General features: G+C 43.2%; 1 protein-coding gene across 1 annotated transcript in view; it reads right to left on the minus strand.

Annotated features, from left to right (window-relative positions):
- Nucleotides 1–6,784, minus strand: part of APCDD1 (APC down-regulated 1) — a 105,074-nt gene extending 98,290 nt beyond the window's left edge. Inside the window, exon 1 of the mRNA XM_075316400.1 lies at nt 6,514–6,784. Coding sequence (XP_075172515.1) covers nt 6,514–6,577 — 64 coding nt within the window. The 5' untranslated portion in view covers nt 6,578–6,784. The remainder of the gene's footprint in view (nt 1–6,513) is intronic.
- Between the last annotated feature and the right edge of the window lie 7,682 nt (nt 6,785–14,466).

Below are 14,466 nucleotides of genomic sequence, written 5' to 3' on the forward strand. Positions count from 1 at the left end.
CGGCCCTCTTTCCATGTTACAATGCCCCTGGAGGTGTGATAACATGATTTCCTCTAGCCAGCAACTAGAAATCTTGCTCATGCATGTGTCCGAAATGAGTCAGTGCACCTTTGTGGCTGCGTGAACGCTTCCCGATTTCATTAGGTGCACATACTGCATGACCGGAAGTTTGGAAGACGCATACGTGAGTCGTCTTCTGAACCTCTGGCCATGCACAATGAGTATAATAAAACTGGAAGTGTCCGCCCTGCTTCTGAAGTGCACTGATGGGGCTGAAATGAGCTGCACATATGCACGATATTTCCAGGAGCTGGTGGTAATGACGACTCATGGAAATCATGTTATCATGCAACTGGTGATAACACTGAGTGAGGACCGACTAGTCTGGGGAACTAACGCCCCTGTTGTGACTAGTCAAGTGTCTAATTAGCATAGAAAAAGCGACGTTTATAAGTCGTTTTTTAAACATTCAGATCAGTGCATAGCGTTATACAGGGCTGGTTGGAGGACCTGACAGGTTCCCTTTAAATAACAGGTCATTTTTTGATTATACACTGGTGTTGAAGTTTAGATTCCCACGCTGCTGAATGTGTGTATATCAGTACGATCCTCATGTGCAGCACAATGTATGATGATAATCAGAATTACTGATGTCATTTTTTGGTTCTTTACTTAGAGACATTAATGCACAGAAGTTCCTGTTACTTTTGCCCACTAGCCAGGGCTGTGCCAATTTGCTTGGAATAAGCAGATGACGGATGACATGCAGTGCTGACGATCCGCCTGAATGCTGTATACAGAGATCAGAAGGGTCTGAGTGATCAAATGAAAACACAACTTTTAACTGGACTGCTGAGAACAACAGTCAAGGGGCCGCAGACATTACTGGCTCATGGATCTGACATGGTTCCCGCGTGCACATCTGATCTTTTTCAGACAACTTTCTGGACAGTTTCTCAAAATAAGTTTTCATAAGAGTAAAAGAAAAACAAATTGTGTGACCTGAATTAGCTAAATGCACAGATGAAAACTTCACAAAGTTCAGAAAAGAAAAAAAAAAAAGATTTGGAACCAGTTTCTGGCAAACAGGTTCCTGCTAGATTGATTGGATATCACAAAGCAGAGAATAAACAGCCGGGATTAATGCACAAGTGAAGTCAAACAGCGCGCTCCTGGCAAGCAGCGATTCTCATGGCTCACACTGAAATCATATTCTTCATTCAAACACTGCTAAATATGTGTTGACGGAACCCAATGACTACAAAGAAAAGACTGCAAACAAACTGACACAGGGAACTTTACCTTGGACTCATGTGAGAAATGCTTGACTTGTTTTGTAAGATACTGAGACAAAATTTCTTTCACTCCACTAAGCACTGAGGAAAATCAAGTCATTGAGGGATGACAATGGGAGCAATGCAGCCGCTCAACATAGGGATTCCTAAGAAAACATTATTAAGGGTCTGTAAGCCTGCTCTTACACAAGGAATACTAATACATCAAGAGAGGGGATTATGCTCAAGTTTTTCTTTAATCAATCAATCAATCAATCAATCAATCATTAGTTCAGTGTTTTCAGCATGAAAAAGTGTTGCTACATTGTAATGTGGAGTGAATTTCTGAAGGTACACCGGATGATGTCTGCCTTCTAAATCAGTATTTCCCAAACTCCAGTCCTTGTGGCTCTCAACAGGTCATGTTTTCAGGATTTCCTTAGCATTGAACAGGTGATGGAATTATTCTCAAGGCATCACCTGTGCAATATTAAGGAAATCCTGAAAACATGACCTGTTGGGGTTCGTGAGGACCGGAGTTTGGGAAACACTGTTCTAAATTATGCCATACGTCTATAGATAACTGCAGGCACAACATGTTTTCTTAAAAGTAAGGAACAAGCTGGTTGGGAAAAAATGTCTCTGAAGCTACTAACTAGGATATCATTTGTTAGCCTTAATATTTGGGACAGTAAAGATCCCTATGGTCTTTACACAACTGTCCACAGACAGCAATCTCTGCCGACTCCCCCAGAGACATGCACACTTCACAAAGCGGATCATGCAAGTGTTCTCAATAATGAGAGTGGAGTAAGACACTAACACCTCTTGCAGGCTATCTCCTAGAAGAAAAAAAAAACGGATCAGGTGTTGAACAAGCCTGATCCTTCGCTCCCCAAAAATCATCTGTCAGGGGAGAGCTGTGACACCCCTATTTACCTTATGTAGTCAAGTATGCAAGTACGGGATCCACTGACAGTCAGATGTGTATGGGAACCTCCGGACTCTCCCCTGACTCACCTGAGAAGGATTGGCACAATGGAAATCCAACCACCGATCCTTTTGTTCTCCCTGGAGATAAGTCGCAGCCAGAAAAGTCTCTCATAGAGAATACAGGGATGCTCAGTGCTCCTGCTCAGCCGCCTATGGGTCAGTGCAAGGGCATAGTTATAGCCGTCGTTCACCATGTACTGAACGGTGACTGAAGCCATGCCGGCTGCACCTCTTTGACTGAAAGCTGGAGGCTGTCAGGAGGAAGAAACATAATTTTCTCCCTGTAGCTGGGCTTTCAGTGCACTGGCCACACAGTTTTAGAATGCTATTAACCTGCAAATTAACCCCAAATCTACAGGTAAATAGCATTTGGGAACAAGACAGGTTCCCTTTAGGTTGCGTGCCCACAATAAGTGTTTGCAGTGTTTTGGTGGTAGTGTTTTTCCGCTGCTTCCAAAACACTGCATTGTACAGTACAAACACAGCAGATGGGATGTGTAGAAATCTCCTGCCCACTGCGCTTCTTTTAAACTCGATAAACCGACCTAAAGTGCGGGTTTCCAAGTCGCAGCATGTCAATTTATGCTGCAGAGACACTTGTGTTCTGAGCGGGAGAACACAGAGAATCCTGACCATGGGCGCGGATGCTATATTCTCCCGCACAGGTCACTAGCGTCTCTGCGAGAGAAATCACCAGAACACGAGGATGCTTGATGTGGGGTGCGTACCCTTTATCATTCAGTATATCTCTATTTACTGTATAGTTGAACGTCATCTATTTGTTCTTGGAAGCTGTGATTTTAGGCTGAGGAGGGACTGACCAAATATTCCTCAATGAAGGTTAGTGACAGGAGGTCCAGAAAAAAGTCTGCCCCCACATGATAAGCTTATAGAATTTAACGCCTATAGGGCTGATATAAACAAACACCTGGCTATTTTACTCCATGAGTTCCGTAGACTTAGAACTCCTCACTGCGGAGGTGCACGTGGGCCCCAGTGATCAGGACACTCACCATCTGTGTGTAGATGATAAATGTCTCTATACGGATATTCTAAGGTGGGAAATGTCAATCGCACTTATCATTTGTCTCTTCACAAGATCTGCTATATTTCAAAGCAAATTACTGTCATATATTATTGTTCTCTTGATACCAAACTATTGCTTCACATTAGTAGTGTTTGCCTGTAGATCACTTTTCTGTACTTCTTCTGACATAAATATTACAAGTGTTGATTTGCATCCAATACATAGTGTGATGATCAGTTTGTTGGATAGCTTATTTATGGGCATTTATGGTTTAATCCTCCATATAACACATTGTAAACTGAAGAGCCATTATTTAAGGCAAACATTTACTTGGACGAGTTGGTCGACCAACATGAATATTACATGGAATGAAGCCATAGTAATTCTGCATCACATCAATATTCTATCACTCATTCTCTCTCTCTCGATCTGTTATATGCGTATTAAGTTTTATAATATTTAAAAAGTGGTTGTCCATTGCTTGGACTTCCCCTTTTCTTTCCCCTTGTTTGCCCCCATAAAAATAAAAAAGCCTATATCCACCTCTGGTGCAGTTCCAGTGATGTCGGAACTCGCGTTCCGAAGGCTCACATGACATTGTTATGGCACGAAAGCCCCAGGACCAATCAGCGCCGACATCCTTCTCCCTGGCTTTGTATGGTTAAGTCATGAACAGGAAGTGAGTGGTAGCTGCAGCACTCACTTCCTGTTCATTGCTTAAACATCTGAAGGCAAGGAGAAGGAGGAACCGATTGGTTGTAGGGCTCCCCTGTCATAACAATGTCATGTGAGCCTCGAGAACGTGAGTTCTGGAACCGTGGCAGCATCGGAAGGGAGTAAAGGCTTTTTTATTTTTATGGGGTCATACATGGGAATGAGAAGGGGTTGTCCAAGCAGTGGACAACCCCTTTAAGGCCATTTAAGCCTATTAAATCTGTATATGACTGAATACAGCTCAGCCGGACAACGCATTAACAATGTTCTAAATGCAACTTCAAAGATGCCTTCCTGAGCCAATGACTACAGCATGAGTAATAAACCCTAATAAAACTATTATAATCTATTCTAAGTAGAAGGCACTAAGAACACTGACAGACGGATCATCTTTCAAGTCTTATAATCTGGAATAGCTAAAGCACAAGCAGCAATGATCTAATATAATAAAAGGTCATTCTAAGGGGGAAGACAGAAACAGAAAATCCACATTTCTGATGTACATTTCTAGACTCCTCTACACTGATTTATTTCTTCCAATTGTCCAGATTGCTCTGTATTTATGCTCTGTTTTAAATTATTCATTGCAACACAATGTTTCTCTGTAGTATATGGATAGATCTATCGCCAAATAGAAATGTAGAAAGATCAATTGCTTGAGAAAGCCTCTATTATTAACCAAAGTCTTTTTGAGAGCTGTCTCTATGTTGGCTAGTTATGAATGCAGGATTTTTGTTGACATCCTCGGAGGCTTTGTACCAGTTTGGGTATGTTCACACCTTGCGTATTTGTAGCATATTTTGCTAAACCAAAAAAACAAAGTGGTGGCAGAAAAAAAATACTGCATACAATATGTGCATTTTTACGTGAGTTTGTTTTCGCAGCGTTTTTCACCCATTCATTTAAATGAGTAAAAAAGCACCGCAAAACCCTAAAAGAATTTACATGCTGAGCTTGCCAAAAATGCAACAGGACTCAAAATACGCATGAAAAAAAAAAGCAGAATGCTTATGAGATTTTAGAAATGTCATCAATCACGCTGATATTGTAAAACACTGAGTATTTTATCCACAAAAACACAACAAACCGCCACAAAAACGCAGTGTGTGAACATAGCCTTAGGGTACGTGCCCACGATCAGGCTTCCTAGTGTTCAGAAGGCAGCATGTTTTCTCTTCCGGAGATATTAGTGTCTGGTGCATGAGAACACAGAGTATTTTTGATATGTTCTTCCATTCAGAACACTAGCGTCTCCGCAGTAATAAATTGACCTGCTGTGGCTCGGGAAGCTGCGCCACAGGTGGGTTTACAGAGCGTTAAAAAGAAGCACAATGGGCAGGAGATTTCTATAAATCCCATCCACTGTGCTTGTATTGTTCAACGCAACATTATGAAAACACGCTGTGTCAAAAACTGAGAACACTGATCATGGGCGCTGGCCTGGGCTATGTTCACACAGTGCATTTTTGCATGTTTTTCCTTCATTGTTTTTTATGTAAATAAAAAGCTGCTTTTTAGAGTACCAACAAAACCTATGAGTTTCCAGGAATCTCTCTCTCTCACACACACACACACACACACACACACACACACACACACACACACACACACACACACACACACACACACACACACACACACACATTTGCTTTATTGCTATAATGGAAAACTGCTGCTTTTTTTTTAAAGAACCACCATGTCAATTCTTTTGTGTTTTTGCTGCTTTTTTTCCACCATTAAAAGTAATGAAAGTGAAAAATGCAGCTTCATTTTTGCTGCTTTTATGGTGAATGAAACTAATTTTATATAAACATGTACAGTAGACAAATGCACAATACAAATGCAGCATAAAAGCAGCAAAAAAACCTACAGCTTTTTTTTTTTTTACTGCTAAGAGATCAGGTTTTGCTACAGAAAACAATCCTAGAAAATATGCAACATGTGAACATAGCAAGTGTTTGGAAAAAGTGCTGCTTCATTTTGTCCATTTTGAAATAGAAAAATAAAAAAAACGTAATTGAGGCATCAGTACAAATATAGGTAAATAGAACAGATATACAGGTAGATTAGATAGACACAAAAGATGAAATTGACCAGGTGAGGTCAGTTTGGGACATTTAGTTCCCAATGGGGTCACCTTGTTGTAGGCAGATGGGAACATAGAAATTGGGCAATTTGTTAAACAGTTTAAATGGAATTATCCAGTAACAACGTGACTATATACCCCTTCACATGATCACCTGCCTGACTGTGACAATATATCGATCTGCATGACAATGTAATGGTAATATAGCAATCCCCTGTATAAGATATCTATAGAAAGTGTCTATGAGAACTGAGCACTGGCAGCCCCAGCATCTTCTTCACTGCTGACAGTATTCTCTCAGCCATGTACATGTGAGCAGGCAGAATATATTTCATGGTCCTTTCCAACTCTACCATTCTATGAGATTCTAATGGACAGGAAAGTAGCACAAGTGCAAAGCCAAGAATACACACACATACCAGACACGACGAGCGCAGGCAGCAGGCAGACGATCGCTGAGAGGCACAGACATGGGCTCTCCATGGCTCCTCACATTCAGTCTGTGCACTTTACAATCCAAGCATGGAGATTATAATCCAGCAGTGGGGTCCCCTGTGTGGGAGAATGTCCAGGGCTCAGTGCAGATCACTCCCATCCATACAGACTGTATGAAGCCCCTCCAGCCTCACTGTGTGCACAGAACACTGCAGGATGAGCTGTCTGCCTTCACTGGCTGAGCCCCTGCCTATTCACTGCTATATAAATGGAGGGGCGTATAGGGGGAGGGGAGACAGCCCTGTGATCATGTCCACCCCAGAGCCCTGATCTGCTGCTGTCCTCGGTGATAGTGGAGGCAGCAATGTGGGGTTGTAATCAGGGCACAGATTTCTGCAGGCAGGAGAGGTGATTTCTATGATCAGTTTACAGCTCACACTGTTACCAGTTATCCTCCATCCGTCTACAGTCCTGGACAAAGATTTTGAGGCATACACATTTTAGATTTCACACTTTGCTGCCTCAATGTTTTTAGACAGACTTTTCTGTGGTTACTGAAGTACAATTATAAACATTTCATACAATTTTACACCATTATTGACTCATCAATTTTATGCAAAGACTTAATATTTATAGTGTTGATCCTTAGTTTTCAAGACTTCTGTAATTCTCTCTGGTATGTTCAGTATCAGATCCTAGGAAAAATCCTGACTAATGACAACTAGTGATGAGTGAGCAGAAAAGTGCTCTGTATTCGAATCGAACCTGTCAGACGCTCGGAAATGCTCAACTCGAGTACCGAGCATAATAGGAGTCAATGGGTGACTTGAGCATATTTTTCCAGAGTCCTCCTTCTGTTACCTGCCCTGACACAGCCACCGACCACCATAGTCCACTCCATCCACAGGCAGCAGATATCGCTCGACAACACTCATTCCATCTTCACGTCCACCGCAGTCCCTATCATCAAGGGGCAGCTGGCATTGCCCGGCAAATTCCACTCTACGTGCTCCATCCAAATGTTCCCCCAGCCAATATAACGGTCCGGCTATTTCCATTCAATACCCCGTTACGGAAAATAAATGTCTCTCTTTCTTGAATAAGGTCTTGAGCAGAACTAAAAGCACAGTTACTTTGATCGTAGGGGGGGGGGGGGGCGCATTTGGACGATTAACAGGACACGGAGGTTGCAAGGTGATATCTGCCGCCTGCCGATGATGGAGACTGTGGTGGTCGGGGGCTGATTCAGTGCAGGTAACCGAACGGGGAGTCAAGCTTTTAGCTAATTTGTACTTGTGACGCCCTGGCCTATCAGGTCGTCACAGGGTATTGTGCAATCTGCCCTTCTGCACAGTATCCACCCTCCTTGGTTATGGGTCCTGGTCCTTTTGTGTTGCTAACAGCTTAGCCAATCAAAATCCTAGGAACACTTCACACTTTAACCTACCAGACACACCATTGGGGGGTCTGAAGGGAATAGGGCCGCCCACATGGGAGGGTTGGTGATGGAAAAGTGAGGAAAGTGACAGTTGAGCAGTGGAGAGTGAAAGGAGAGGAGGTGGAAAGTGGTGACCCTCGTGAGGAGAGGTCACAGAGCTGAACTCCTGTGTAGTAGGTGGCAGACGTTGGTCTGGGCCTGGTAGGAGCTGGAACCCCGGTCGCAGGGGACAGTGTCAAGGGGCACTGGACGCTGAAGATCGATGTCACGGCCGGTCACCCCGATCTGCCGCCATTCGGTAAGGTATTTGCTCCCCTCTGCTGTCTTCCACTCCCCCCCGACCTCCGTTGCCCCCCGTCGTCCGATTCATCTTCCCCCCACGACCTTCGCTCCCTCCCACCTGCCCTGTAATCACTGTGCTGCTCCTGCCGCCACCGATCTGGTCCCCCAGTACTCGCCCCGCCCCAGCCCCCAGTGCTCACCCCCCCTGCTTCCCCCTGCCTCCACCGGCGCCTGTCCACTCCCAGCTGCTAAGCGGGAACACTAGAAAAAAAAAATCTCACACTTACCGGTCTGCAGCCTCCTGGGACACGTGTCATCAGCTTCAGGACCTGCCGGTAATCAGCAGTCACGCTACGGCATCAGCTGACAGTCTAATCCAGCGGTGGGGCCGGCTTTTCACCGCACAGCTGGTTTAAGTGATCAGGTGATGCTCTGAGGTGACTGCAGCAGCTGCTTACCGGTGGCTCCTGGAGTGATCAGTCGTGTCCCGGGATTTTGCAGACAGGTGAGTAGTTTTTTTTTTTGCACTGATGCATCAGCTCATTGTATAAACGGCTTTTATACAATCAGCTGATGTGTGATGTGATTCATGTCCTTTAACCTGACATCATCTGATCACTTTGCCTTCCAGCAAACCGATCAGATGATATTGGATCCGGATTGGACGGCGCGGGACCCTTGACCCAGGATTACTGCGGAGGGGGGTTCTTTATTTCAATAAAGATGAAGTCACTAATTGTGTTGTGTTTTATTTCTAATAAAAATATTTTCTCTGTCTTGTGTTTTTTTTTATCTTTACAAGAAATTCATGGTGGCCATGTCTAATATTGGCGTGACAGCATGAATTTCAGGCTTAGGGCCAGTTGATAATATACAGCTGGCCCTAACCCCTTATTACCCAGCGAGCCACCAGTCACCAGGGCCGCTGAAAGAGTTGGATACAGCACCAGAATATGGCGCTTCTATGAAAGCGCCATTTTCTGGGGAGGCTGCGGACTGCAATTCGCAGCAGGGGTGCCCAGAAAGCTTGGGCACCCTGAGTTGTGGATTCCAATCCCCAGCTGCCTAGTTGTACCTGGCTGGACACAAAATTTGTGCGAAGCCCACGTCATTTTTTTTTTCTTAAATTTTTTCATGAAATTCCTGAAATAATTAAAAAAGGGCTTCCCTATATTTTTGGTTCTCAGCCGGGTACAAATAGGCAGCTGGGGGTTGGGGGCAGCCCGTACCTCCCTGCTGTACCTGGTTAGCATAGAAAAATATGGCAAAGCCCCGTCATTTTTTTTTTTTTACATTTTACGTTTTTTGGACAAAAAACTCAGTCTTGGCTGAAGGATGCGGAGCCTTGTAGTTCGGCAGCTGCTGTCTGCTCTCCTGCATACACTAGTGGATGGAGTATGCTGAGCCTTGTAGTTCTGCTCCCTCTGCCTCTCTCTCCTGCATACACTAGTGGATGGAGTATGCTGAGCCTTGTAGTTCTGCTCCCCCTGCATCTCTCTCCAGCATACAGTACCGTATGTAGTATGTAGTAAACCGTGCACAGGATCTCCCGGCAGCACGACAGCAACAACAGCACTCCCTCCCACTCCTCAAACTCGTCTGCCAGCTGACAGATCCTCCCCTCCTCAATCTTGGCCGTCGGCGCCTAACAGCACCCCACCCCCCTGCTCCTCGTCTCAGAGATGCGTACCAGCAAATATTTTTTTACAAAAAAGCACTGTATATGGCTATATTCACGGAAAAATAAAGTTATGGCGCAAAATCAGAAAATCGCTGGGTGGTACAGGGGTTAAAATTAAGGGTGACCATATTGGTCATTATATTTTTTTAAATGCTAGAAATGTATTTTGTATATTTTATTTGGTCATTAGTGCCACTGTAAAACATGAAAATTGGAAAAATTAACATTTTTCATTTAATTGCATAATAATTCTACGCACACAAATATTCTCATAAGGCTATGTGCGCACTCTGCGGATTTGCTGCAGCTGTTACCGCGGATTTGCCGCGGATTTGCTGCAGAAAATGTGTCTAACATTTCTGCAGTCATTCCCCAGCAAAACCTATGGATATGAAAAAATGCTGTGCGCGCACTGCGTTTTTTTATACCTGTGGATTTACCCGCGGAATTAATGTGCATGTCACTTCTTTTCTGCAGCTGTACCTGCAGTTTTTGCCATAGATAGGCCTTGTTGGCACGTACCTGTGAATATTCTGCAGCGATTTGACAGCACATGTGCGCTTCAAATCGCTGCCGAAACGCTGCATAATGGATATAGTTTTTCTGTAGAAAAAAAGCCGATTTCATGCGCTATGGCTGCTGCCCCCACCATAGACAGAGTGGGAGCTGCATCCAGAACACACAAATAATTGACATGCTGCTTTTATGAACGCACGGATTTGGGTCCAAATTTTAGCACCCAAATCGCTGCATTCATAAAAGCAACATGCGCACATATCATGCACAATCTTCATAGATTGTGCAGGGGACGCAGGACGCATGCATTTACTGCAGTGCAATATGCAGCGTAAATTAATGCAATTACACAACATGCGCATGAGCCCATAATGGTAAAAAAACGCAGTGACCAATCCGCGGCAAAACCACGGCAAAAAAATGCGTCAAATCGTGGCATTAACGCGGGTGCGGTTTTACCGCGGTTTTTGCCGCGGGTGCGGTATTCTGCTAGAGGCTGCGGATTTTTCTTGAGAAAAGTCCATTTTCTAGTGCGCACATAGCCTAAGAGCTGCATGAGTGGCGGCTCGTAAAGGAACAGAACCCTTTTTCTGATCAGAGCTATGCAGCTCTGATCATAAAAAGGGCAGCAGTGATCAGATTGCTCCTCCCTATAGTCTCTTAGGGGCACTTTACACGCTGCGACATCGCTAGCATTTGCTAGCGATGTCGAGCGCGATTGCACCCGCCCCCATCGCACGGCTGATATGTGGTGATCGCTGCCGTAGCGAACATTATCGCTATGGCAGCGTCACACGCACATACCTGCTCTGCGACGTCGCTGTGACCGGCGAATCGCCTCCTTTCTAAGGGGGGCGGTTCGTTCAGCGTCACAGCGACGTCACAGCAGCGTCACTGAACCGCTGCCCAATAGAAAAGGAGGGGAGGAGATGAGCGACCGGAACATGCCGCCCACCTCCTTCCTTCCTCCTTTTCCGGCGGACGCAGATAAGGAGATGTTTGTCGTTCCAGCGGCGTCACACACAGCGATGTGTGCTGCCACAGGAACGACAAACAACATTGTTACTGCAGCAGCAATGATAATTGGGAATAGGGGATGATGTCACCGATGAGCGATTTTGAAAGTTTTTGCGACGATTCAAAATTGCTCATAGGTGTCACACACAACGACATCGCTAAAACGGCCGGATGTGCGTCACAAATTCCGTGACCCCAACGAGATCGCGTTAGCGATATCGTAGCGTGTAAAGCCACCCTTAGGAGGACTAGTAAAGTAAAATAAAAAAGTTTTAAAAAATAAAAAAATAAAAAAACCTAAAAGTTCAAATCACCGCCTATTATTATTATTATTATTTATTATTATAGCGCCATTTATTCCATGGCGCTTTACAAGTGAAAGAGGGTATACGTACAACAGTCATTAACAGTACAAGACAGACTGGTATAGGAGGAGAGAGGACCCTGCCCGCGAGGGCTCACAGTCTACAGGGAATGGGTGATGGTACAATAGGTGAGGACAAAGCTGGTTGTGCAGTGGTCTACCAGACTGAGGGCTATTGTAGGTTGTAGGCCTATTCACCCCATTGAAAATTAAATAATAAAAAAATAAAAAAATATACACACATTTGGTATTGCCACGTTCAAAAATGCCCGATCTATCAAAATATAAAATCAATTAACCTTATCGGTAAATGGCGTAGCGGCAAAAAAATTCCAAGCGCCAAGATTACGTTTTTTGGTTGTCGCACATTTTGGGCAAAGATGCAAAAACAGGCGATCAAAATGGCGAATCTGCACAAAAATTGTATGTTCAAACGTCTTGTCACGATGCAAAAAATAAGCCATCACTGACCCCCATATCCCGAAAATGAGAATGCTAAGGGGCACTGAAAATGGTGCAAATAGTGAGTCACTTTTTTTGGAAAAACTTCAGAATTTATTTTACTCCTTAGATAAAAGTAAATCTAAACATGTTTGGTATCTCCGAACCCGTATCGATCTGAGGCATCACACTGACACATCAGTTTTACCATATAATGAACACTGTGAATAAAATACCCCCAAAACAATCATGCAATCACACTTTTTTTTTTTTGCAATTTTTCCGTACTTGGAATTTTTTTGTTGAACAAGAGAAGTGGAAAAAGTCAGCAACCATCTTGGAAAAACTCTGAAGCTTTGTTGTCAAAAATCCATAAAAAACATACAGTGGATAAAAAGCTCAGCATGTAGACAAGGGTCTACGTGTTTCAGGCCTAACATAGAACTGGCCTTAACACTAGAAGCCCCAGAAATTTCGAGCCCCCCCCTGAAGTCCCGAAAGATGGTCAAATGACCCTTAGTCAATTATATTATCAAATACAATAAACTGAATAGAACTAACTAGAAACTAAATGGCTAAACTCAATGGAAAACAACAACCTCCTGTGGTGCGACAGTAATGGCCTTAATTACAGAACAAAAGACGGTGATTATAGGATGTTAGGTAAAATCCTTCAGGTCATTCGACCTGTCTCTGGGTTCCAAAGGTAGAAATGTTAAATGACCCCTCTCTGGGACCTCTAGTGTTAAGGGTTGCTGGCTTTTTCCACTTGTCTTGTTCATCGCTATTACAAAAAGATCCGTCCTGATGTGCCTGGCACCATCCACCATTTGGGATACATATAGGTCTAAGTGAGCTGTGATTACATTATTCTTTTTGTTTGGATTTTTTTTTGCCATATTCCAGTACACTATATGGTAAAACTCATGGTTTCTTTTAAAAGTACAACTCATCCCACAAAAAAACAGCTCTCATATGGCAAGATTGATAGAAAAATATAAAAGCTATGGCTCTCGGAAGAAGAGGAGCAATAAACGGAAAATCGTCTGTCATTAAGGGGTAAATTATTTAATTCTTTGCTCTTTCTGGGGTTTTCAGTCCGATCGGCGGTCCTATCAGTGGCTGACAGCTTTCGGTCTATAAGTGCATACAGAGATAACTGTCAATCACTGATAGGACCGCCCACTGGACTAAAAAATCCTAGAAAGAGCAGAAGATTAAATTATAAAAACTCAGGTATCAATCTACTGAGTTCCCCCTGTTCTCTGACATGATGCCTGCAGATTAGACGGCATTTTCATGGTGACTGGTTCCTTTTACTAAATCTAAATTAAATGTTTTTAACTATACATTTTCATTTATGGCTGCAAAGGTTTCTAAATTGATATATTTTCCATATTTTTCCATAACAGACTCTAGCAATGTTTTATATGTATACCTTATGGAACTTCTATTGGTTATTCCTCTTCATACAATCTGTTCAGCATTACCCCTACATTGTGACCTTTAAGACCACCCCTGTATTTCTTTACACATGTTCTTCACTAACTGCCATACAGAATTCATTGCTGCTTTACAATAAGCAGTAATCAGTTTCTTCTGTAACCTCAGCTTCAAAATGCATGAAAATTAGCTTTGCATTTCTTTTCTTTGGAGGCTGGGAGAATAATCATTTTAGTCAAGCACTTTGTCTGTGAGCTTGAACAAAAACATTTATTTATTGTGTACAATGTCTCATTCAGACCTTTCTTTTTTCTATAAAAGAAGTAACTGATCCACTTTCAGCGGGGTGCTGGATTGAATTTTCAGCCATTTTTGGTCCATGTGTAATTTTTTACTGTCAGTGTAGCATCTGTTATTTTCATATAAAAAAGAAAATAAATCCAAGGTTCTCAAACTCATTAATTAGCTGAAAAAAAGGGCAAAGTGCTCATATATGGGATCATACATCATCCATAGAAGAGATCATACATGGATAGCATAGGTTCTGTCCATTTTTCTTCTTGGATTGAATTGACTGAGTTTGATCTGTGACTCGGATCAAAAATGGACATGTGAACAAAGCTGGAATATATAATGGGAACATGCGCAATCGGTAAAAAACATCTATCTATCTATTTATTATTAAAGATGAGAGAGCACTACTATGCACAGGTGCTCAGTACTCATAGCGAGCAGTTTGAAGCTCGGATGGGCTC

The sequence above is a fragment of the Anomaloglossus baeobatrachus genome, chromosome 6, assembly GCF_048569485.1.
Source record: "Anomaloglossus baeobatrachus isolate aAnoBae1 chromosome 6, aAnoBae1.hap1, whole genome shotgun sequence".
Taxonomy (NCBI): domain Eukaryota; kingdom Metazoa; phylum Chordata; class Amphibia; order Anura; family Aromobatidae; genus Anomaloglossus; species Anomaloglossus baeobatrachus.